At 47.6% G+C, this 27,564-nt stretch overlaps 1 protein-coding gene across 2 annotated transcripts in view; it reads right to left on the bottom strand.

The window, feature by feature from the left end:
• Nucleotides 1-26,763, bottom strand: part of EPHB4 (EPH receptor B4) — a 91,934-nt gene extending 65,171 nt beyond the window's left edge. Inside the window, exons 1-2 of one of the 2 annotated variants that reach the window (XM_069950138.1) lie at nt 26,728-26,763; nt 24,769-24,870 (exon numbers count right to left, since the gene is read on the bottom strand). In XM_069950138.1, the coding sequence (XP_069806239.1) occupies nt 24,769-24,780 (12 nt within the window). In that variant the 5' untranslated portion in view covers nt 24,781-24,870; nt 26,728-26,763. The remainder of the gene's footprint in view (nt 1-24,768; nt 24,871-26,727) is intronic. The other variant, XM_069950149.1, reaches the window with a different exon arrangement.
• Nucleotides 26,764-27,564: the final 801 nt, after the last annotated feature.

Here is a 27,564-nt window from a genome sequence, read left to right as displayed (position 1 = left end):
CGGCGGACAATTCCGTCGCGGAATTCCGCTACCTTTCCTCAGTGGGAACGAGCCCTTAAAGAGGTTGTCCAGCGATTTTTTTTTTATTTCAAATCAACTGGTATCAGAAAGTTATATACATTTGTAATTTACTTCTATTTAAAAATATCAAGTCTTCCCATACTTCTAAACTGTTGTATGTCCTGCAGGAAGTGTTGTTTATGTACATTTAGAAACAGTGCTCTCTGCTGCCACCTCTGGCCGAGTCAGGAACTGTCCAGAGCAGCAACAAATCCCCATAGAAAACCTCTCCTGCTCTGGACAGTTCCTGACTCGGCCAGAGATGTCAGCAGAGAGCACTGTTTCTGAATGTAAATAAACAACACTTCCTGCAGGACATACAACAGTTTATAAGTATGGGAAGACTTGAGATTTTTAAATGACACAGTTGATTTGAAAGAATTTTTTTTTTTTGCTGGACAACCCCTTTAATAACAACCCTCTGATATCTCTCCTTTTGACAAGAACACATCCACTGAACTATCCAGGGATTAAGTCCAATTTTCTGTAACGTCTCTATCAGCTCTTTATGGGACCTGTATCTGAGGCTTTGCTGAAGTCCAGATAGGTGATATCCCCGGTACCTTCATTCAGCACTTTTGTGGCATAATCAAAGAAATCAATGAGATTAGTCTGACATGATCGGCCCGCATTAACGCCATGCTGGTTTAGATCCATCAAATTGTTGATTCGTAAGTTATCCATTATCTTCTTTTTAGAAGAGTTTCCATCATTTTTACTACTACAGATGTCAGGCTCACTGGCCTGTAGTTACCGGGCTCTTTTCTACCTTTCTTGTTCTTACAGCGGGGATGGGGAACCCACGGTCCTCCAGCCAAGGGCTGTTCAGGGATGATGGGAATTGTAGTTGTGTAACATCTGGAGGGCTGAAGGTTGCTCATCTCTCTCTCTTCTGAATATAGTTAAACCACACAGTGGTCCAGCACAGAGCGCCAAATGACACAACACACACAAGGCCCCAACATTATGTCTCCAGCCATCAGACATTGAAGCTGTGGAGGTCCTGGTGAGCTCCTAGTCTGCCATAAAACGCCCAGAATGGACGTTGTTTCGGGCTCATCTTGTGTATGGGCAGCATTAGGCTTCCAAAGTCCAGATGGAATTGTATATAGTAAGGAAAGACGATATCCAGCAGTCCCATGTAAGAGAAAGTCAACAAGGAGATGTCAGAGTTGTCTCCGATCCTGGGAAGCCTCCTGACACATGTCACTCGTGTTTTGTCAGATCTCAGAGAATATTTACTCAAGCTCACTTTTCTGGACGCCCCACAGTCACGGACTTGTCCCCGCTTCTTATTCCACTCTCTATGGAGGTCTCACATTACCGGTGGAGCGGCAGGGGGGTGGTGGGCAGAGTGACGGCTGGAGACACACTGTGCACAGGGGTCATGGAGGGCCAGGTGCATAGGGGGGACACATTACGCAGCGTGTCAGGACCTCCACAGCTTCACAAATTGATTTCTGGGATGTCATGTAATAGTGTTATAGTATCACCCTGCTCCACAATCACTCACCGCACCCCACATGTCCAGTAAGAAACATCTAGAACGAATGATACCTTCTACTGACCTACATAATGGGTTTAAGTTGTATTACACATTAGGCTTGGATACATCATGCAGCACATAATGTGACTATAGGAGTGAATGGATGTATCAGAGCTGAATGAGTCCATGTGTCTGGAACCCCCTGTTGGCCATTGGGTGTACTGCATGCTTTCTGGATATCTGCTGTGCTCTTGTTGTCTTATGACCATCAGTGACTGGGGACCATGTTTGGGTTCAGTCTGACCCTATACAGGGCGTCTGTCTGTCACTCAGCAGTCTCTCAGTGAGACATCCCTCTCTGTAGTCTCTTCTCCATTAGAACTCTGCTTAGTGTCTCTAGTCCTGGGTGTCTCTCTGCAGGAAGTCACAGGGTGGTGTGATAGGAAATCTCAGGATCTGGAATGTCACAATCCGGACACTGGGAGGAGGGGGCACGGTGCAGGCTTCCTGGGGTCATCCAGCGTGGTGACTTCATGCTACAAACATCATTGTCGCTAATTATTCACAGATCGGGTTTCACTGTCCCCTCTATTCATCTACCGGGCCTTATGTGTCACTGGCCACGCTGTATATATTGTACCAGAGGTGGGTCCATGGAATGCAGTATCCATCCTACAGGTTTCGCCTCATGTTACTGTACACTGTGCCAGAGGTGAGATTGTGCCACGCTGTATCCATCCTAGAGGAGCTGCCTTGTGTTACCATACACTGTACCAGAGGTAAGACCGTGCCACGCTGTATCCATCCTAGAGGAGCCGCCTTGTGTTGCCATACACTGTACCAGAGGTAAGACCGTGCCACGCTGTATCCATCCTAGAGGAGCCACCTTGTGTTACCATACACTGTACTAGAGGTAAGACCGTGCCACGTATCCATCCTAGAGCTACCTTGTGTTACCATATACTGTATCAGAGGTAAGACCGTGCCACGCTGTATCCATCCTAGAGGAGCCACCTTGTGTTACCATACACTGTACCAGAGGTAAGACCGTGCCACGCATCCATCCTAGAGGAGCCGCCTTGTGTTACCATACACTGTACCAGAGGTAAGACCGTGCCACGCTGTATCCACCCTAGAGGAGCCACCTTGTGTTACCATACACTGTACCAGAGGTGGGACCGTGCCACGTATCCATCCTAGAGGAGCCGCCTTGTGTTACCATATACTGTATCAGAGGTAAGACCGTGCCACGTATCCATCCTAGAGGAGCCGCCTTGTGTTACCATATACTGTACCAGAGGTAAGACCGTGCAACGTATCCATCCTAGAGGAGCTGCCTTGTGTTACCATATACTGTACCAGAGGTAAGACCGTGCAACGTATCCATCCTAGAGGAGCCGCCCTGTGTTACCATATACTGTACCAGAGGTAAGACCGTGCCACGCTGTATCTATCCTAGAGCCGCCTTGTGTTACCATATACTGTATCAGAGGTAAGACCGTGCCACGTATCCATCCTAGAGGAGCCGCCTTGTGTTACCATATACTGTATCAGAGGTAAGACCGTGCCACGTATCCGTCCTAGAGGAGCCGCCTTGTGTTACCATATAATGTACCAGAGGTAAGACCGTGCCGCGCTGTATCCATCCTAGAGGAGCCGCCTTGTGTTACCATATACTGTATCAGAGGTAAGACCGTGCCACGCTGTATCCATCCTAGAGGAGCCACCTTGTGTTACCATATACTGTACCAGAGGTAAGACCTGCCACACTGTATCCATCCTAGAGGAGCCACCTTGTGTTACCATACACTGTACCAGAGGTAAGACTGTGCCACGTATCCATCCTAGAGGAGCCGCCTTGTGTTACCATATACTGTATCAGAGGTAAGACCGTGCCACGTATCCATCCTAGAGGAGCCACCTTGTGTTACCATATACTGTACCAGAGGTAATACCGTGCCACGCTGTATCCATCCTAGAGGAGCCACCTTTTGTTACCATATACTGTACCAGAGGTAAGACCGTGGCACGCTGTATCCATCCTAGAGGAGCTGCCTTGTGTTACCATACACTGTACCAGAGGTAAGACCGTGCCACGTATCCATCCTAGAGGAGCCGCCTTGTGTTACCATATACTGTACCAGAAGTGAGATTGTGCCAGGCTGTATCCATCCTAGAGGAGCTGCCTTGTGTTACCATATACTGTACCAGAGGTGGGTCCATAGAAAGCTGTATCCATTCTAGAGGAGCCACCTTGTGTTACTGTATATTGTAACAGAGGTGAGATTGTGCCACGCTGTATCCATCCTAGAAGAACCACCTTTTTTTTTTACCATATACTGTACCAGAGGTGAGACCGTGCCACGCTGTATCCATCCTAGAGGAGCCACCTTGTGTAACTGTATACTGTACCAGAGGTGGGACCATGGAAAGCTGTATCCATCCTAGAGGAGCCACCTTGTGTTACCATACACTGTACCAGAGGTAAGACCGTGCCACGCTGTATCCATCCTAGATGAGCAGCCTTGTGCAACTGTATACTGTACCAGAGGTGGGACCGTGCCACCCTGTATCCATCCAGAGGAGCCGCCTTGTGTTACCATACACTGTACCAGAGGTGGGACCGTGCCACCCTGTATCCATCCAGAGGGGCTGCCTTATAGTTTAGGTGACTCTAACCTGCTAATATCGCCATATATCGCGCAGAAGATAAAGGTACGTTTCTTACCTTCATCCTTTGCGCTGTTTCTGTGTAGTTTGTAGGTAACTCCCTAGGCTGGTAAGGCGATTCGGTGCACTGGGGGTGGGACTACCACCTCACAGCACATTATGGAGGCTCCAGAGGCTGGTATACATTATAGAGGCTCCAGGCGCTGGAATACATTATGGAGGCTCCAGCGGCTGGTATACATTATAGAGGCTCCTGTGGCAGCTAGACATTATAGAGGCTCCTGTGGCAGCTAGACATTATAGAGGCTCCTGTGTCTGCTAGACATTATAGAGGCTCCTGTGTCTGCTAGACATTATAGAGGCTCCAGCGGCTAGTATACATTATAGAGGCTCCTGTGGCAGCTAGACATTATAGAGGCTCCTGTGGCAGCTAGACATTATAGAGGCTCCAGCGGCTAGTATACATTATAGAGGCTCCTGTGGCAGCTAGACATTATAGAGGCTCCTGTGGCTGGTCCATATTATGGAGACACCTGTCTTAAAGACTTCTCAGTAAGGGACCTGGTACACTATGGCAATGGCTGTTGCATATGCTTCTAATCTGGAGCCCTGTAAGCTTGGTTGTGAGAAGGGTTTTGCACCCGGTATTGGGGGTATGGGGGTACTCCAGGGCCCTAGTGTTATCATTGTGCCTACCCTCTGCCCGTTCTGTTATAATGAGGTGGGAGGGTCTTCCTTTGCCTCTTTGATGCCACGTCCCCGTCTGCTGCCGCAGCTGTGGTTGCCACTTCCCTGAAAGGGTCCTCCAGCTCGTCTACAGTCACGTCAGCCGCAGGAGCTCTCCACATTACAGCCTCCAGATAATGAATACATCACAGCCTCCACCAGGCCCTTATGCCAAGCATCATGCATACCATCCTGGAAACACCCAGCAGACACCAGGAGATGCTTTGTGCCTGATGGCCCCCATGATATTTACTGCAGTGGCTCCAAAACCACAATGAAGCCAATATGAGGTGGTAAGAAACATGGAGACCAGTCTTCCAGAAGATGTTTACCTGTACATGAGCACATGTAGCACCTTCCTGACCATCCCCGCACACCAAAGGTCTGGAAGATCCCGGCCAGGAATGCAACAACTGATCAGCAGCTCTGGACCATCAATATTCCCCACACAGCAATGACCAGAATCTGGAGATGAAGAACCAAAAGATCACATCCCCTTCACCAGACACAGAAATGACATATACAGTATATACACACAGCGGCCGTGTAAGACTACAAAAAGTCCCTGTTGTACATAGTGTCCCTTGCTAAACCTGTTACATGCGCAAAAAAGAAAAAAAAAGGCACACACAAAAGACCTCAACCCAACAAACGCTATGCAAGGTGTATATACTGGGGCACTATCCAAAGCTCCCAGCATCATATGGTAAACCTCTCCACGCATATGGAAAGGAACACTGCAAAGTAGTGGGATCTGCCTTGTGAGATGACATGACGCAGGGACACATCCCATTGGTCAGGGTTTCACTGCTGGGGTACCCATCAATCAGAACGAGCCAGGAGAAGTGGAAATACCCCTGACTCTCAGCAGTTTCCATTAGTATAAGTCTTTGGGACACAGGACAGAGACCTTGAATTACAAGCAACGTGGTTTGAGAGCGTTTTGCACGACTAGCTAACAATGGTAAAAAAAAAAAAACGTAACTCGATAAACGAACCAGATTCTATAATACGGACCCCATGTCCCTATCCTGAACGGCCGGTGTCAGAGAAGATCATCCCGGCCGGATTAACTTAATTTCTGTGGAATTTGGATGTGGGCGCACACAATGGAGCGTGTGGCCAGAGCTGCACTCTCCATTGTGTGAACTGACGTGTCAGTTTTTCGTGTGGCCAGATGGAATCTATGTGTATATACTCCGGCTCATTCATTCACAACGTATATTTTGCATAAATCAAGGCCGTTGTTGCAATTTTCAACAATGGCCGTGATTTATGCAAAACATATGTTGTGTGAACGTGGCCTGATACTGTCCCGGGTAGAAAGCCCTCTCTTTTTAACCCACTGCTACCTAATTAACTTTGCTGGTGAACAGACGCCTTCCAGCTCTCCTCCCCTTAACCGATAGCTGCAGTCACTAGAACCAGCAGCCACCTGGGGAGTTGTGTGTGGTGGGAGAGTTAACTGGTTAACCCCTTCCTTACCGATAGTCTTCTCTACTGATACAGAACACCTTAGCCCACTGCATTTTCGGGTTGTAGCTTCAGTTCTTTCTTATGGGAAAATCTGCTTAGATTTACAAGTCATTTGGATGATAAAATCCAGGGTTTCACTGTATATGAATGTAGCGGCAGTGTGCATGGTCACATGACAATCACTTTCTTTCCTGTACATCAGGGGGTCCTAGTGGTGGGCGCACCATATTATACATTGTGGATAGGGAATACTATGAGACTGAGCAGATAGGAACCATCTATACACTGCACACAGGCGCCTGCTTCCTCCCTATATTACATTAGGGACTTTTATACACTCCATATAGCAGATATTTACAGCCCCCCCCCCCCCCCCCCCCGCCGGAGGCCAATAAGTCAGAGTTCACTGGGAAATCCAAACAGGACAGAGACGCCTCATAGTCCGTGCAGCGGGGTAAGGAGAGAGTTGTTATTCCAGGCCCAGAGAGGGAAGAGGGGGGTCATATCCTGAGGGGGCCGGGAAGTAGAGACAATGGTGAGTCCTGCCCGTCATTCACTGCGCTCATCTAAGGCCAGCCGGCTGAGGAGGAGGAGGAGGGACCCCCCAATACTGTCTGCTGCCATCTTACTGTATCTGAACCCCTGTGGCTGCAGCATAATCTGAGCAAAGTGTCCAGGGGTCACACCAGCCACAGAGAGTAAGGAGGACGAAGGAGCCGCAGTATACAGCAACCTATACACACCCTCACACTGGGGGCAGCTATAGCCATGGAGCAGGTACACACCCTCACACTGGGGGCAGCTATAGCCATGGAGCGGGTACATACCCTCATACTGGGGGCAGCTATAGCCATGGAGCGGGTACACACCCTCACACTGGGGGCAGCTATAGCTATGGAGCGGGTACACACCCTCACACTGGGGGCAGCTATAGCTATGGAGCGGGTACACACCCTCACACTGGGGGCAGCTATAGCCATGGAGCGGGTACACACCCTCACACTGGGGGCAGCTATAGCCATGGAGCGGGTACATACCCTCACACTGGGGGCAGCTATAGCCATGGAGCGGGTACATACCCTCATACTGGGGGCAGCTATAGCCATGGAGCGGGTACACACCCTCACACTGGGGGCAGCTATAGCCATGGAGCGGGTACACACCCTCACACTGGGGGCAGCTATAGCCATGGAGCGGGTACACACCCTCACACTGGGGGCAGCTATAGCCATGGAGCGGGTACACACCCTCACACTGGGGGCAGCTATAGCCATGGAGCGGGTACATACCCTCACACTGGGGGCAGCTATAGCCATGGAGCGGGTACATACCCTCACACTGGGGGCAGCTATAGCCATGGAGCGGGTACATACCCTCACACTGGGGGCAGCTATAGCCATGGAGCGGGTACATACCCTCACACTGGGGGCAGCTATAGCCATGGAGCGGGTACACACTGTGGTGTACGCTCGACTGGTCACTTGCTAGGTGGTAATGTATGACGCCACTTCTATGGTGGTTGGTCGAGATATAGCTCAGCCAGAGGTTGTTGTGACGCCAGTGCTTGTTGGGCACACAGGTATGGGGGCACACCTGCTTTTATTTTAAAGGGGCTGGGTATACCCTTCCCCCTGTGGTCGGTGACCCAAGGAGGATGCAATGGCTGTGTAGATGCTTAGAGAATAACCCCTGAGCCCAGTTAAAATAAATAAACTCTTCTTTCCTATAGGAAGACTCAATACAGTCATATATATATATATTAGGATCTCGATAATCTTTAGTAATTCGATCTGTGCTGGGAACGTGTGAGAGAGAGAGATACAGTCGTGCTGACTGAGCTGCGTGGTGAGAGGTAAAAAAGGTTCAGAGAGGTAGTGAGGATGTTGAGAGAGTCCTAACCCAATGTAGTACTGTGCTCTGCCGGAACTTTACAAGGAGAATAAGTAGAATACTTGAGAGTTGAGAGAATACTTGTGCCCGTGTTTTGACTCTTTGGTCTTTGCACCACCTATTGCTTACCAGTGTTGGGCAACCCGTCCTAGAGGGTGACACAAGAACCAGACCTTGTTACCTGGGATGAGCAGAGTGGTCAGAATTTTCCAATTACACCCACACTGGGACATAGAGTACGTGGGCTCTTAGCAACTTTGCTCTATCTGGATGAGTTCCTTTCTTCTGATGGATACTGTCCTGCTCTTTTAGACTGGTTCTCGGCGTGGGTTGGGGTGATCCCTGACTTGTCCTCTCTAAGACTGCATTCAGCACTGCATAGTGTGTGGAAGGGCTGTTTTCAAGGAACGAGTGCTAAAGTGTCTCATGTGCATCCGTTCACTACAGAGACGAGAGTAAGACTGTCCACAGGGGACCTGGCAGGAGCCAGGGCCCTTCTCGGCTATTACAGGGACCTCTCTGGCTTTGCGTCCTTCTTCTACAAAAGCCAGAGTAAGACTCACTAAGGTGTGGCTACACTTGTGACTTCCTTCTACAGCAGTTATAAGGTGTGCTGTGAGTGGGTGAGAAGAGAGTGCAAGAGAAGGGTAGGGATAGGAGGAAAAGAAAAAGGACTCCCATTGGTGCACAGATCCTAAAACAATAACCCTTTAGTTGCATCCAGCCGTAGAATACCTAGGCACACAACAGCGACATCTAGTGGCAAAACTTGGGTACTACTTCATTACCACTTGTACTTTAGAGTACAGACTTTTGCGAAGGGTGTAAAGACTAGAAACACCTGTGGTGGAAAACCACACTCACACCCTCACACTGGGGGCACCTATAGCCATGGAGCAGGTACACACCCTCACACTGGGGGCACCTATAGCCATGGAGCAGGTACACACCCTCACACTGGGGGCACCTATAGCCATGGAGCAGGTACACACCCTCACACTGGGGGCACCTATAGCCATGGAGCAGGTACACACCCTCACACTGGGGGCACCTATAGCCATGGAGCAGGTACACACCCTCACACCCACCCGGGGCAGCTATAACCATGGAGTGGGTATACAACCTACACACTGGGGGCAGCTATAGCCATGGAGCGGGTATACACCCTTATACCCGGGCCACCTGACCCCAGGGACAGCACAGGACGTGTCACTCAGGGGACAATGGAGACAACACTTTCCTTTCTTGGTGTAAGATGAGCTGTATAATCTATGAGTGATGACCAATCGGGAGCAGAGAGGGTCATGTGACCGACAAGTGACCATCCTGCCCGGGGCCGCGATAATCTCCCTCCATTGTGAGGAAATCCCAGAATGTTACAGGAGCAACCAAGAAAGAAGTCCCCTTCTCCCCAGCCGAGAGCAGAAGCACCGGAAAAACCGGTTACTGACAGTCAGTACAAGCAACTGGTGTCCAGCATCACCACCGTATACACTATATACCCCGCCATCAACACCGTATACACTATATACCCCGCGATGTCACCGCCGTATACACTATATACCCCGCGATGTCACCGCCGTATACACTATATACCCCGGCATCAAAGCCGTATACACTATATACCCCGACACCACAACTGGGGCTGCAGTGTATTATGGGATGTAGTGTATAAGAGCAGTGTATTATGGGATGTAGTGTATTACAGCAGTTTATTATGGGCTGTGGTGTATAACAGCAGTGTATTATGGGTTGTGGTGTATAACAGAAGTGTATTATGGGTTGTGGTGTATAACAGCAGTGTATTATGGGCTGTGGTGTATAACAGCAGTGTATTATGGGATGTAGTGTATAACAGCAGTGTATTATGGGATGTAGTGTATAACAGCAGTGTATTATGGGCTGTGGTGTATAACAGCAGTGTATTATGGGCTGTGGTGTATAACAGCAGTGTATTATGGGCTGTAGTGTATAACAGCATTGTATTATGGGCTGTGGTGTATAATAGCAGTTTATTATGGGATGTAGTGTATAACAGCATTGTATTATGGGCTGTGGTGTATAATAGCAGTGTATTATGGGCTGTGGTGTATAAGAGCAGTGTATTATGGGCTGTGGTGTATAAGAGCAGTGTATTATGGACTGTGGTGTATAATAGCAGTGTATTATGGGCTGTGGTGTATAACAGCAGTGTATTATGGGCTGTGGTGTATAACAGCAGTGTATTATGGGCTGTAGTGTATAACAGCATTGTATTATGGGCTGTGGTGTATAATAGCAGTTTATTATGGGATGTAGTGTATAACAGCATTGTATTATGGGCTGTGGTGTATAATAGCAGTGTATTATGGGCTGTGGTGTATAAGAGCAGTGTATTATGGGCTGTGGTGTATAAGAGCAGTGTATTATGGGCTGTGGTGTATAACAGCAGTGTATTATGGGCTGTGGTGTATAACAGCAGTGTATTATGGGCTGTAGTGTATAACAGCATTGTATTATGGGCTGTGGTGTATAATAGCAGTTTATTATGGGATGTAGTGTATAACAGCATTGTATTATGGGCTGTGGTGTATAATAGCAGTGTATTATGGGCTGTGGTGTATAAGAGCAGTGTATTATGGGCTGTGGTGTATAAGAGCAGTGTATTATGGACTGTGGTGTATAATAGCAGTGTATTATGGGCTGTAGTGTATAACAGCATTGTATTATGGGCTGTGGTGTATAATAGCAGTTTATTATGGGATGTAGTGTATAACAGCATTGTATTATGGGATGTAGTGTATAACAGCAGTGTATTATGGGCTGTGGTGTATAAGAGCAGTGTATTATGGACTGTGGTGTATAATAGCAGTGTATTATGGGCTGTAGTGTATAACAGCATTGTATTATGGGCTGTGCTGTATAACAGCAATGTATTATGGGCTGTGGTGTATAATAGCAGTTTATTATGGGATGTAGTGTATAACAGCATTGTATTATGGGCTGTGGTGTATAATAGCAGTGTATTATGGGTTGTGGTGTATAACAGCAGTGTATTATGGGATGTAGTGTATAACAGCAGTGTATTATGGGCTGTGGTATATAAGAGCAGTGTATTATGGGCTGTGGTGTATAATAGCAGTTTATTATGGGATGTAGTGTATAACAGCAGTGTATTATGGGCTGTGGTGTATAACAGCAGTGTATTTTGGGATGTAGTGTATAAAAGCAATGCATTATGGGTTGTGGTGTATAACAGCAGTGTATTATGGCTTGTAGTGTATAACAGAAGTGTATTATGGGCTGTGGTGTATAACAGCAGTGTATTATGGGTTGTGGTGTATAACAGCAGTGTATTATGGGCTGTGCTGTATAACAGCAGTGTATTATGGGTTGTGGTGTATAACAGCAGTGTATTATGGGTTGTAGTGTATAACAGCAGTGTATTATGGGCTGTGCTGTATAACAGCAATGTATTATGGGTTGTGGTGTATAACAGCAGTGTATTATGGGTTGTAGTGTATAACAGCAGTGTATTATGGGTTGTAGTGTATAACAGCAATGTATTATGGGCTGTGCTGTATAACAGCAGTGTATTATAGGTTGTGGTGTATAACAGCAGTGTATTATGGGATGTCAGCTCTTGGAGGGGTCACCCCGTGGATCAGGAAGCGGGGCTGGTGGAGGGGGTGTCAGGTGGGGCAGGTAATAACCCTTCTCCTGGCCTGTGATCAAGGTGACAAAGTGTTTGAAGTGAGTGTGTGGGGCCGAGAAGGTAAACTAATGGCAGGGTTTATGGCTGCGCGCACACACACACAGGAAGCGGCAGCAGGCGGAGGACCATTCTATACAATGGACTATAGAGCAATAAACCAGGACTCTGTTAGTAAATCTCCAGCAATTATCGCCCCACAACCCAAACTAAACAAGCAAACAATCCATTCACAGCCAAGCCCCCCCACCCCCACCCCGAGAACGGGACTCGTCACCTTGTGGCACTACACCTACATGTCAAGTGTTCACAGTGTATCTCTATATTATATCCTATCCCGATATATTATATCCTATCCGTATACAGTGTATAACACGTCCTATCTGTATCCAGTATACACAGTATATCCCTATAACACGTCCTATCAGTATCCAGTATACATGGTATATCCCTATAACACATCCTATCAGTATACACGGTATATCCCTATAACACGTCCTATCAGTATCCAGTATACACGGTATATCCCTATAACATGTCCTATCAGTATACACAGTAAATCCCTATAACACGTCCTATCAGTATACACGGTATATCCCTATAACACGTCCTATCAGTATACACGGTATATCCCTATAACATGTCCTATCAGTATACACGGTATATCCCTATAACACGTCCTATCAGTATACACAGTAAATCCCTATAACACATCCTATCAGTATACACGGTATATCCCTATAACACGTCCTATCAGTATACACGGTATTCCCCTATAACACGTCCTATCAGTATACACGGTATATCCCTATAACATGTCCTATCAGTATACACGGTATATCCCTATAACACGTCCTATCAGTATACACGGTATATCCCTATAACATGTCCTATCAGTATACACGGTATATCACTATAACACATCCTATCTGTATCCAGTATACACGGTATATCCCTATAACACGTCGTATCAGTATCCACGGTATATCCCTATAACACGTCCTATCAGTATCCAGTATACACGGTATATCACTATAACACGTCCTATCTGTATCCAGTATACACGGTATATCCCTATAACACGTCCTATCAGTATACACGGTATATCCCTATAACATGTCCTATCAGTATACACAGTATATCCCTATAACACGTCCTATCAGTATACACGGTATATCCCTATAACATGTCCTATCAGTATACACAGTATATCCCTATAACACGTCCTATCAGTATACACGGTATATCCCTATAACATGTCCTATCAGTATACACGGTATATCCCTATAACACGTCCTATCTGTATCCAGTATACACGGTATATCCCTATAACACGTCCTTTTAGTATACACGGTATATCCCTATAACACGTCCTATCAGTATACACGGTATATCCCTATAACACGTCCTATCAGTATACACGGTATATCCCTATAACACGTCCTATCAGTATACACGGTATATCCCTATAACACGTCCTATCAGTATACACGGTATATCCCTATAACACGTCCTATCTGTATCCAGTATACACGGTATATCCCTATAACACGTCCTATCAGTATACACGGTATATCCCTATAACACGTCCTATCAGTATACACGGTATATCCCTATAACACGTCCTATCAGTATACACGGTATATCCCTATAACACGTCCTATCAGTATACACGGTATATCCCTATAACACGTCCTATCCGTATACACAGTAAATCCCTATAACACGTCCTATCAGTATACACGGTATATCCCTATAACAGGTCATATACACCGTGTACACTACAATTCCCATCATGCCCGGACAGCAAGAGCGCTTTGCATTTCCAGGCATGATGGGAATTGTAGTTTTGCACCAGCTAAAGGGCCGGCGGTAATACAGCTGCCTATATAGCCGCCTATAATGCTCCTTATCTACCGAAAGAGGTTGTGGGAACTGAGCCGTAATGTGAGCGAGTGATGTGTCAGACACTGACGGATTGGAGTTATATTATAATGTGTTACACCCTCAAAGTAAGTGTATAAAGGTGCTCGACCCCTAGGGGATCATGACTGACTACTACAGCTCATGGACCCAGTCATTCCTCCGCCAGTGTCCCTGACTACACAAGGGGATCCTAACAGACTATGACCGCTAGTGAACCCCGTCATACCTCCGCCAGTGTCCCTGACTACACAGGGGGATCCTGACAGACTATGACCGCTAGTGGACCCCGTCATTCCTCCGCCTATGTCCCTGACTACACAGGGGGATCCTGACAGACTATGACCGCTAGTGGACACCGTCATTCCTCCGCCAGTGTCCCTGACTACGACCGCTAGTGGACCGAGTCATTCCTCCGACTATGTCCCTGGCTACACAGGGGGATCCTGACAGACTACGACCGCTAGTGGACCCCGTCATTCCTCTGCCAATGTCCCTGGCTACACAGGGGGATCCTGACAGACTACGACCGCTAGTGGACCCCGTCATTCCTCTGCCAATGTCCCTGGCTACACAGGGGGATCCTGACAGACTACGACCGCTAGTGGACCCCCTCATTCCTCCGACTATGTCCCTGGCTACACAAGGGGATCCTGACAGACTATGACCGCTAGTGGACCCCGTTATTCCTCTGACTGGGGGCTCTGCTTACTATATATGGACAGTATGGGGGTCTGTGACTAAACTCCATTCACAGATTTCTATTTCTCAACAGTCAATCCTTTTATCCTCAGGTAACAGATCCGCCGCCATCCTGATCCTAAGGCCTCATTCACACAGTCAGTGATTTTTCAGCTCTGCATATAGCTCTGCTACTATTACTCAGCGACCAGTGAAAAATGTGGAACTGGTAACAGAAAAAAAATTAACTCGTTTGCTCAGATTTGATCCGAGTTTCTCATGGATGTCACAGATTTAATAGAATTTTTTTGCGGTACTGATTGGGGATGCAATAGAACGGACTATGTAAATAGTCCAATATAAATCAATAGGCAATAAGCGGATCAATGATTGTAGATCTGCAGTCACAGACAACTTTGCGGGATGTGTGAATGAGGCCTAATGCCTGGTAACACACAATGGACTCTGCTGCCACCTGCTGGGCCAAAGCTGGAATTATATTTTAGATTAAATCGACAATTTACATTGAACAATAAAACTGTAAAGACGGCAATGCCATGAAATGATGACAATCGCAGTATTAAAAGCCTCAATTTATTCGGTATGGAGTACGAGCACCGCAAACGCACACGAATTGTGTGATATCAATGAGGTTATCGGTGGTTGTCGCTAGTAAGCGGAGACGTCAGACTGCTCTAGTCACATCCAACTTCTGCAGCTGTCAGGCATCAAATGTTGACCGTTCAGGGTTTGAAGAACATTGCCGCACCCGCACAGCTCGACACGTTCTGCCACACTGAATCTTTAGGATCCACTGCTGGCAGCTCTCTTTGCCATTACCAACCGATGACGCCGCAGATGAGCTTGATAGTAAGAGCTGCCTGTCATGGTGGAGGTTTAGGCCATGCAGGTCGCTCACAGTAGCCCGAGGAACATGCAGACGGGTATTTTTGTGCTGATAAACGGCCCTCTGGGACACTCTGGAAAAACGGCCGCACCACTGGTTCCTTGATCACATCAACGTAACTCCGAAGTGTACCTGGAAGACTGCAAGGAGGCGGCTGCTGTCTATTACCAGAATCCCGGTAGTAGGATGTGATGTCCCGCCCTCCTCATAGTGTTGCCCATGGCTATCCTTGTGTCAGGACTCTGGCCTCCATTCCTACCTCGCTCTCCACAATAACCTTACACCTTCTTCATGGGTTTGAGGTGATAAATTGCACGGCCGACCACACAAATGATCACTAAAAACCAACTGGAACTATCCCCGTTGTGTGAAGTAGACCCAGGGGAGCAGGGGATCGAGACCACGGCTTCTTCACAGGAACGCAAACGTGAACAAGTGAAAACAATAACATTTTCCCCCAAAACATCCAATGTATTGAATACAACGTATACAAACCTAAAGGTGTGAGGCCCGAAACCGATCACCCCACTGTGTGCACAGAGATCTCCTCACAGGGTCCAGAAGGGAGGGGCACCCACTGGGCTTCAGGCCCCATAGTCTAGGCAGCAGGAGGGTATTACCTGTCTGCACACCATCCATACACTAAACGTCACATGCAGGTGTGGTAATAGCAACATAGTACCTGCCCCATATAGTTTCAGGGTACAGTCCCAGGGTCATAGGGTATAGTCTCAGCATTCCAGGGTCATAGGGTATAGTCTCAGGGTACAGTCCCAGGGTCATAGGGTATAGTCTCAGCATTCCAGGGTCATAGGGTATAGTCTCAGGGTACCGTCCCAGGGTCATAGGGTATAGTCTCAGGGTACAGTCCCAGGGTCAAAGAAAATAAGGGCATTTAGTTTGTTTGCAATCTTTTACCCAATTTTAACCCTTTAACGTCATCGGGCGTAAGTATACGCCCCCGCAAGGTGGGCTTTAACGCAAACGGGCGTATACTTACGCCCGATGTTTCCCCGATCGCTGTATGTTCACACACAGCGGTAGGGGGAAGATGGCCTGCTATAATGTATAGCAGGCCATCTCTGCTCGTCAGAACGGGGGGTGATTAACCCCTCCCGTGCCGACGATCGCTGCTATATGCTGATCAATACAGATCAGCATATAGCAGCTGAAAACAGCTTTCCGGGTCATCCGGGTGATTGGTGCTGTCCGAGATAGCACCAATCGCCATAAGTGTCCCCACTAAAGATGGCCGCGGTGCCACCCCCACGATCGCCGTGATAGGCCGGCCAGTACCGGCCGGTCCATCATGGCGATCATACTGTAAAAAAACAGTGTTGCCGGGTTCTGCACCCCTCAGCTAGGTAGCTGGGGGGTGCAGAACAGGTGTGTGTGGTGCAGGTGTACCATACTCACATGATCTGGGCGTCCGGAGCGACAATCTGCGGTCCGCGCCGTCCTCGCGTCTTCTTCGGGTCACTTCCGGGTTCGGTCGTCCAGCGTCGGAAATCTTCGTAAACACTCGGGTCCTCGATTTCGGCGGGCCTCGGCAATCTCTGGCAGTGTCGCTCTACTGCCCCCTAGCGGCTGATCAGTGAATATCATTCACTGAGCAGTTGCTTTGGGGTAAAAAGATTTTTTTTTTTCAAATTTTTTTTTGAACAGCAACTCCTCCTTTTTGGCGTAGGGGCGTTTTTTCCCCCCTATATCCTACCGCCACTGTCTGCTGATAAGTGCCGCACATAAGTGCGGCATTTATCAGCAACTCCTTTCTTGGCGTAGGTATATTTTTTCTTACTGCCAAAAAAACACGTAAAAACCACCACACTACATGAAATAAAGTTTTACACTACACCACTACACATTTACATACCCGATATACTAGTCCCCGTATAAAGATGGCCCCCAGGGTGTTTTTGGCGTCGGACGCATACGTTACAATTGCCTCCGACACCGAAACAGCCAGTGAGGATGAATGGGGGGGGGATCCTTCTTTCCTCCATTCATCCTCATCATCCAGACACGTGTCTGGGGGTAGCGTAGCGTGAGTCTTTTCCGCCAGTACCGTCCCAATAAGAGATCACGGTATGGCGTGAAATTCCACAAACTCTGTGAGAGTACCTCAGGGTACACTTACAGATTTAGGGTAGGTGCATACTGCGGAATGGCGAAGGATAACCCTTTGTGCATTCCGCAGCTGGCACCCGCTGCCGGACTGATGCAGGCGTGTGTCTACACCAGTGTCATAGACTCCATTCTATGCACGGGCGGATTCCGTTGTCTGTCCAAAGAATGAACACGTTCATTCTTTGGACAGAGGGCGGAATCCGCCCGTGCATAGAATGGAGCGTGACACGAGCGGAGACGCGCGCCTCCATCAGTCCGCCAGCGGGTGCCAGCTGTGGAATGCACAAAGGGTTATCCTTCGCCATTCCGCAGTGTGCACGTACCCTTAGAGTGTATGATGGAAGGGACACCCGAATTCAGCCCCCAGATGCCCCCCCCACCCCATCCTCGGAGTTAGTGGGAAGATCGTTTGGGGCCTGATCTTCCCACTGCTGGATAAAGGTCACCACCCGTACGGGGATGACTTTTATACCAGCACCCCCTCTTCTGGTCCCCCGCTGCCCGAGCTACTGTAGCTTGCGGCACGATACGAACATATCAGAAGCAGTAATAAAGCCCTAATATTTAGCAACCATGGAGCGGACCCAGCGCTTCTGGATATGAAGGACCCCGCATCGCACCAGGGAAACATTCTCCAGGTGACGTCCCCCACACTGGAAAACAGGAGACCCCAGAAGAAGTGCAGAGTGTGGCGTAACAGGGGGAACAGGAAGGACACCATTTACCAGTGTGACACCTGTCCTGATCACCCCGGCCTCTACATACTGGATCGCATCAAGGCGTACCACACGTCATTGGGGTTCTACATTGTCTAAATTCTGTCCCTTATTCCTATTTCAGGGGTCACGTTGATCCAGGGATTATTCTGATCGCCATTATGGAGTCGGGAAGGAATTTTTCCCCAGTGATGAGGCTACTGTCGTCTGCCTCACAAGGGTTTTTTGCCTTCCTCTGGATCAACACAGGTTGAATTTGATGGACACCTGTCATTTTCAACCTTATAAACTAATAATTGGCCTAACACCCCCAAATAAATTAGAATTGTCCCTTTTTCCCAGCTAAGTAGGTATGGCCGCCATTCCCATTAGAGGATGCCATGATGCAATTACAGAGCCTCTGTGCGTCCGGGACAGTACAAACCCCCCACAAGTGACCCCATTCTGGAAACTACACCCCATAAGGAATCTAACGAGGGGGGCAGCGGGGATATGGCCCCCTGGTGACGGCCACATTTGTGCCGTGAAAATGAATAAATTGTATTTTTTATTTTCTCGGCACATGTTCTACGTAAGTGCCCGTCACCAGTGGGGTCCATATGCTCACTGCACCCCTTGTTAGACTCCTTATGGGGTGTAGTTTCCAGAATGGGGTCACTTGTGGGGGGTTTCTACTGTCCTGGTAGCACAGGAGCTTTTTAATTGCAACATGGCCCCCTTCCTCCATTCCAGCCTCTAAATGGCGCTCTGTCCCTTTGGTGGCTTGCCCTGTGCCCATATAGCACATTATGCCCACATGTGGGGTATTTTCGTACTCAGGGAAAATTACCCTACACGTTTTGCATTTATTTTCTTTTTTAACCCCTTGTGGAAATGGAAAAAAAATCAAGGCTAGAACAACATTTAGTGTAATTTTTTTTTTTCATTTTTACTCTAAATCATTGATCTTGTCATGATTTTTTCATTTTCACAAGGGGTTAAAAGATAAAAAAACACTAAATGTGTAGAGCAATTTCCGGAAATACCCCACATGTGGACATAAAGCACCATGCGGGTGCAGGGTAAGCCTCCAAAGGGAAGGTGCGCCATTTGGTTTTTGGAGGCTGGCTTTGGCTGGAATGGATTTCGAGGGGCCATGTTGCATTTAAAAGGCCCCTGTGTTGCCAAGACAGTTGAAACCCCCCACAAGTGACCCCATTATGGAAACTACACCCCTCAAGGAATGTAACAAGGGGTGTAGTGAGCATATGGACCCCACTGGTGACGGGCACAAATGTGGAACAATATGGCGTGAAAATGAAATATTACATTTTTTACACTATAATGTTGGTTTAGCCTTAAATTTTTCATTTTCACAAGAGGTTAAAAGAGAAAAAAACACACAAAATGTGTAGAGCAATTTCCCCCGAGTCCGTAAATACCCCACATGTGGACATAAAGCGCCATGTGGGCGCAGGGCAAGCCTCCGAAGGGAAGGAGCGCCATTTGGATTTTGGAGGCTGGATGTGGCTAGAATGGATGATGAACGCCAGGTCGCATTTACAGAGCCCTCGTGCCGCCAAAACACTGGAAACCCCCCACAAGTGACCCCATTCTGGAAACTACACCCCTCAGGGAATCTAACAAGGGGTACAGTGATGATATGGACCCCTTGATGACGGCCACATTTGTGCCGTGAAAGTGAAAAAAATGAAATTTTTCCCTTTCACGTCACATTGTTCCACATTTGTGCCCGTCACCAGTGGGGTCCATATGCTCACTGAACCCCTTGTTAGATTCCTTGAAGGGTGTAGTTTCCAGAATGGGGTCACTTGTGGGGGGTTTCAAGTGTCTTGGCAGCACGAGGGCTCTGTAAATGCGACATGGCCCTTGAAATCCATTCCAGTAAAATCCAGCTTGCAAAGGCCAATTGGCGCTCCTTCCCTTTGGAGGCTCGTCCTGCGCCCGCTTGGCACTTTATCGCCACATGTGGGGTATTTCCGTACTCGGGAGAAACTGCGCTACATGTTTGGTGTTTGTTTTTTTCTTTTATCCGTTGTAAAAATGAAAAATGAAGGCTAGAACTTTTTAGTGTATTTTAGTGAATTTTTGTGTAAAAAATAGAATTTTTTCTTTTTTACACCACATTGCTCTGAAAATCTGTGAAGCACCTGTGGGGTCCAGATGCTCACCGCACCCCTTGTTACATTCCTTGAGGGGTGTAGTTTTCTAAATGGTGTCCCTTTAGGGGTGTTTTTTAGGTTTTGGCACCCCAGAGCCTCTGCCAACCTGAAGTAGTACAGTCAAAAGTGACCAAATATAACGGAGGCGTTGAAATTCACTAGGCGCTCCTTTGTATCTGAGGCTTGTGGTTGCGTCAAATAGCGCAATAGGGCCACATATGGGGTATTTCTATAAACTGCAGAAACGGAGCAATCAATATTGGGGTGTATTTCTCTGCTAATAGGTTTATCATTATGAAAGATATTGGATTACAATAAAATCTCTGCACAGAAAATAAAAATTTTCAAATTTCTTACACACTTAGGGGGAGATTTATCAAAGGGTGTAAAATTTAGACTGGTGCAAACTTGCCACAGCAACCAATCACAGCTCCTCTTTTCTTTCACCAGAGCTGGAAGCTGAGCAGTGGTTGGTTGCTGTGGGCAGTTTGCACCAGTCTAAATTTTACACCCTTTGATAAATCTCCCCCTTAGCTTTTATTTCTGTGACTCCCCTAAAGGGTTAAAAAAACACCTTTCTGGATGTGCTTTTGCAGAGTGTGGGGGGTGCAGTTTCTGAAATGGGGTGCTTTGTGGGGATTTCTAACATACAGTCCCCTCAAATACACTTTAAGGCTGGGTTCACACTATGTATATTTGAGGCTGTATTTCTGAGGCTGTATAGCAACCAAAACCAGGAGTGGATTGAAAACACAGAAAGGCTCTGTTCACATAATGTTGTAATTGAGTGGATGGCCGTCATTTAATGGCAAATATTTGCTGTTATTTTAAAACAACGGCTGTGGTATTGAAATAATGGCCGTTATTTACTGTTATATGGCGGCCATCCACTCAATTTCAACATTGTGTGAACAGATCCTTTCTGTGTTTTCAATCCACTCCTGGTTTTGGTTGCTATGAGGACCTGACATGAGGACCAAATACAGCCTGAAATATACATAGTGTGAACCCAGCCTAAACCTGAACAGGTCCCTAAAAATATCTGATTTTGAAATTTTACAGAAAATTTGGAAAATTGCTGCTAATGTTTTACGCTTTCTATTGTCTAAAAAAAAAGAAATACATTTTTTACGATTTTTCACGTTATTTTGGTGTTTTTCATAAAGATTCGTTATGAGTATCGACTCCATTTTACCAGAAATGTAAAGTACAATATGTCACGAGAAAACAATCTCAGAATCAGCCGGATAGGTAAAAGCATCCCGAAGTTATTAATGAATAAAGTGACACTGGTCAAATTCATAAAATTTTTCTCTGTCCTTAAGGCCATTTCAGGCTCTGTCCTTAAGGGGTTAAAGACTGAGCCAGTTTTTATTTTTGCTTTCGTTTTTCCTCCTCATGTTTAAAAGGCCACTGCACTCGCATATTTCCCCCTACAGACCCACATGAGCCCTAATTTTTTGCGACACCAATTATATTTTGCAAACACAGACTTAATTTATCTATAAAATATGCTGAAAAACCAGAAAAAAAATTATATGTGCAGTGAAATTTGAAAAAAAGGTGCAATTCCTTTTATTTTGAGAGGTTTAGTATTTACGCGGTTCGCCCTGGGGTAAAACTGACTTGTTATCTATGTTCCTCAAGTCAGTACGATTATAACGATATGAAGCTTGTATAACTTTTATATTATTTCATGGTTTTTAAAATATTCAAACCTTTTAAAGGAAACTTAATGTGTTTAAAATTGCTCTATTCCCATCCTTATAGCGCTTTTATTGTTTGGTCCATGGGGCTGTGTGAGGTGTTATTTGTTTGCGCCGCGATCTGTTCTTTCTCTCGGTACCTTGTTTGCGTATATGCGACTTTTTGGTGATACCAAACATGTTTATTTATATTTATAAAAATGGGAAAAGATGGGTGATTGAAACTTTTATTAGGAGAGGGGTTTTTTTTATTAATAAAAAAAACTTTTTTTTTCTCACATACAGTAATTAGAAGCACCCTGGGGTCTCCTATATACAGAGCACTGATCCCCCTGGGGACCCCTATATACACAGCACTGATCTCCCTTAGGGACTCCTATATACACAGCACTGATCTCCCTGGGGGGGCTCCTATATACACAGCACTGATCCCCCTGGGGGCCTCCTATATACACAGCACTGATCCCCCTGGGGGACGTCTATATACAGAGTACTGATCCCCCTGGGGGACTCCTATATACACAGCACTGATCCCCCTGGGGGAAGTCTATATACAGAGTACTGATCCCCCTGGGGGGCTCCTATATACACAGCACTGACCTCCCATTGAGATCAATGCTATGTATAGAATAGAGCAATGATCCATCAGATCAGTGCTCTATTATACTGGTCTGCTGCAGACCATCTACATGGATTGCAGAGTCAGGATCAGCGTTATTCCGAAGCTGAGTCCCGGCCAGCTCATTACAACGGATCTCCCCTCTGCGATTGCATTGCGGTGGGGAGATCCCCCAATACACACCAGGGAGAGGGGTACAGTCACTATTCAAATGCAGCTGTCAGCTTTGACAGATGCATTTGAGTAGTTAATTAGCTGGCCGCGACGGCTAATACCCGCGGTCCCTGGCTGCACATAGCAATCGGGGACCGCGGGCTGCAGAGAGGGCTCACATTGGGAGCCCTCTTTGAACCCCCCTTAAAGGGGTATTCCCCCCAAATTTATTTTTGCATTAATACGTTGCCCACCCGTAGCTTTCCATCTTTTCAATATAAACTTATTATGGATTCTGCAGTTTTGCTGCTATCTAGATGCATTCACCCCCCCACCAAATGCAGAGAATCATCAGCTCTCAGTCCAACCCTGACACGCTCCCTGCTTCTGGCTCCCACCCTCAGAGACGGCATCATGTGTCCTCATTCTCTTCAATGGGCTGGGTTAGCGCTTCTACCCCAGTCCACTGAAGAGAGGGAGGATAGTGAGATAGTCACAGCTGCTGCTGCTGTTCACTGTCTGCCTCACTAAGAGCACCCAGAGCTCACCCGCCCCGCACCCTGTATCCCCCCATCCCCCGCAGCCCCCCCTCCCCACCCCCCAAAGCGATCTCCCGGCGACCCCCGTCCCTACAGCCCGATCTCCAGGTACCCCCCCCCCCCCCAGTATAGCCCGCAGCCACCCTCCATCACCAATCCCTCCCCCCTGCGTCTCACCCGGCAGAAGCTGTGGCTTTCTCAGTTGTTGCAGAACTACAGCTCCCAGCATGCTCAGCCTTTTCTCTGTGCATGCAGGGAGTTGTAGTTCTGCTCGAGCCGGGAGAGCCGCACTGGCGTCTGAGATCAGTGGCCGGGTGAGATGCGGCGGGGGTTGCTGATGCGGATGGCCAGGTGAGACACTGGTGCGGGGGAGGCGATGCGGGCGGCCGGGTGAGACGCCAGTGCGGAGGTGGCGATGCGGGCGGGCGGGTGAGATTCGGCGGGGGGTTGATGCGGGCGGCCGGGTTACATGGTTGGGGCAGGCGGCATTACACGGTGGGGGCAGTCGGCATTACATGGTTGGGATCACATGCACTTATAGGCCGGCTCTCCCAGCTCGAGCAGAACTACAACTCCCTGCATGCACAGAGAAAAGGCTGAGAAAGCCACAGCTTCTGCCAGGTGAGACACAGGGGGGAGGGATCGGTGATGGAGGGTGGCTGCGGGCTATACTGGGGGGGGGGGGTCGCCGGGAGATCGCTTTGGGGGGTGGGTAGGGGGGGCTGCACTCACAGGTCAACGGGTGAGCTGCGGGGGGTGGGGGGGATACAGGGTGCGGGGCGGGTGAGCTCTGGGTGCTCTTAGTGAGGCAGACAGTGAACAGCAGCAGCAGCTGTGACTGTCTCACTATCCTCTCTCTCTTCAGTGGACTGGGGTACAAGCACTAACCCAGCCCATTGGAGAGACTGAGGACAGGTGATGCCGTCTCGGAGGGTGGGAGCCAGAAGCAGGGAGCGTGTCAGGGTTGGACTGAGAGCTGATGATTCTCTGCATTTGGTGGGGGGGTGAATGGATCTAGATAGCAGCAAAACTGTGCAGAATCTATAATAAGTTTATATTGGAAAGATGGAAAGCTACGGGTGGGCAACATATTAATGCAAAAATAATTTTGGGGGGGGAATACCCCTTTAACAGCCCCATGACGGGTATACCAGTCATGCGTCGGTAAGGGGTTAAATGAATTGACGTTGTAAGATGTACGGCTGTTACGGTGTAAGGAGTAGGCCTCATTCTTACCTGTGGGGTCATAGAGAAGGGCGATGCCTCGTGAGTCACCCTGACACCAATGTAAACGGTATCCTGGTCCTATAGGCTATTAACTGTAGCAGGAAAAATAACCTGAAAGGAGAAAACCGTGTCCAACCATGCGGCAATATGGCCACTCCCATAACAATGTACAGAAAATAGAAACAGAATAGAATTAAAGAAAAAAAAAAAGTTTTGGTATCAGACTCTAATCAGTACAAGAACATTTAGGTGACACATTCCCTTTTAGGAATGAACTCCGTACTGGCCCTTCAAGAATGAATTCAGGGACGGCCTTTTAGGAGAGAATAAGTCACCAGCCTTTTAAGAGCGACTTTGGAGGAGAAGTCCAGCCAAAACCTATATTTAAAGGGGTTATCCAGTGCTACAAAAACATGGCCACTTTCTTTCAGAGGCAACAGGACTGTCGTCTCCAGTTTAGGTGCGGTTTGCAATTAAGATCCATTCACTTCAATAGAAGTGAGCAGCAAAACCTGCACCCAAACTGGAGACAAGAGTGGTGGTGTCTCAACAATTTAAATTTTTGCGTTTTCGTTTTTTCCTCCTTGTGTATATAAGGCCATACATAGCACTTGCATTTTTCCACCTAGAAACCCACATGAGCCCTTATTTTTTGCGCCACTAATTGTACTTTGCAATGACGGCTGAATGTTTTCATAAAGTTCACTGCAAAACCAGAAAAAAATTTAATGTGTGGTGAAATTGAAAAAAAAAAAAAACGCATTTCTTTTATTTGGGGGGGTTTCATTTTAACGCCGTTCGCCCTGGGGTAAAACTGACTTGTTATATATGTTCCACAAGTTGTTACGATTACAGCGATATATAACATGTATAACTTATATTGTATCTGATGGCCTGTAAAAAATTCAAACCATTGTTAACAAATATTCGTTCCCTAAAATCGCTCCATTCCCCGGCTTATAGCGCTTTTATCCTTTGGTCTATGGGGCTGTGTCAGGTGTCATTTTTTGCGCCATGATGTGTTCTTTCTATCGGTACCTTGATTGCGCATATACGACTTTTTGATCCCTTTTTATTACAATTTTCCTGGATTTGATGCGACCAAAAATGCGCAATTTTACACTTTGGGATTTTTTTTGCGCTGACGCCGTTTACCGTGCGAGATCAGGAATGTGATTAATTAATAGTTCGGGCGATTACGCACGCGGCAAAACCCAAATATGTTTGTTTGTTTATTTTTATTTATAACATGGGAAAAAGGGGGTGATTCAAACATTTATTAGGGGAGGGGATTTTTATTAATAACACTTTATTTTTTACTTTTACACTTATACTAGAAGCCCCCCTGGGATTAGGGTTATTCCCCTGGGGTTAGGGTTATCCTTCCCCCTTGGGGTTAGGGTTCCCCCCTCCCCCGGGGTTAGGGTTATTTCCCCCACCCCCCCCGGGGTTAGGGTTATTTCCCCTGGGGGATTTCTAGTATAAGCACTCTGATCTCTCATACAGATCTATGCTGCATAGATATGCAGCATAGATCGATGAGATAGGCAGTTTGCTTCCGGAAGAAATCGAGTGCCGAGCCGGGATCAGCGCCATTACGGACAGGACAGGAGAGAGAGCTCCCGGATGATGATTCACGTGTCACATGATCCTGGGGGTCTCTCTCCTGTCTTGCACCGAAGCTGTCACCCTGCTTCACGCTCCGACCCCGCTCCTCTGTATGTCAGACAGCGGGTCATGACTTTTTCTAGGAATAGAAGACGTCACGCTGTAGTAAATGGTGGAATAAAGCTCCATATGTGCATGTCCCATAGTCTATACGGGGAAGTGAAATCATTTTTGTTGGGCAATAACATACCTAAAATATAGGTTTTGGCCAGACTTCTCCTTTAGGATTAAATGCGGTACTGACCCTATAAAAGTGACAACCACAGCGGCCGTATAACAGTAAAGATAGCTGCTCGTTACCGTGACAACCTTGTGGAGATGAGGGAAGTAAAGCTGCTGCTGTTGCATCATAAGATCAGTCACATTTCCTGTGACATCACAGGATGATGCGTCGTCTCAGGAGAGGGCGGAGCCAGATACAACGCACGTATAGCATAATCCTTCTGTCAGGAGTGAAGCCGCGACTATTAGTGATAGCATCAGATTATACAGTTTTCTGATAGTGGAGTTCCCCTTTAAGAAGCAATATTAGGTGCTCCACATAGGCGTGGCCGCATGGTCTTTCACAGGATAATTATTGGGGTGGGGGCACGCGGGTGACTGACTATGCGGGTAATAATGTGTGACCCCACATGGCGGGGGGGGGGGGGGCTATACACCAGGTCATGTGACAGCACCACAGGAAGGCACAGTGTCGCCATCTTATAGGACGGCCAGGTGTGATGTCACCGGCGTCCGCCATCCTGGACCCCCTGACTACAGCTCTGCATATACGGCAGCGTCTGTGTGCCAGGCCCGGAGGTTGTAGTTATTATGGTCATCATTCTCCTCATACAGCGCACTGGGAGCAGGTGCAGGAACTGGCCAGAAGCCGCCTCATTCACCAACCTGCAGCGCCGCGCTCTGTGACAGGACAAGGCCGCCTCGCGCTTCCCGCCTTTTCTGGCCTTATAACGCCACGATGACGTCACGTGCTGTCACTCAACCTCTTCCTGGCATCTTATTGGGCTCACCGCATTAAAGCTCCGCCCCTGACCTTCCATTGCCGCTGCTGGTAGACACGTGACTGTACTTGGGCTTCTAAACAATGGCGGCTATCCCGTTATTGTCTCTTGTTTATAAGAGTGCAGCTTTGTC

Source organism: Dendropsophus ebraccatus, chromosome 1 (assembly GCF_027789765.1).
Source record: "Dendropsophus ebraccatus isolate aDenEbr1 chromosome 1, aDenEbr1.pat, whole genome shotgun sequence".
In the NCBI taxonomy this organism is placed as follows: domain Eukaryota; kingdom Metazoa; phylum Chordata; class Amphibia; order Anura; family Hylidae; genus Dendropsophus; species Dendropsophus ebraccatus.
Note: the sequence above shows the minus strand (reverse complement) of the source record. Positions and strands in the feature narration are given on the sequence as shown.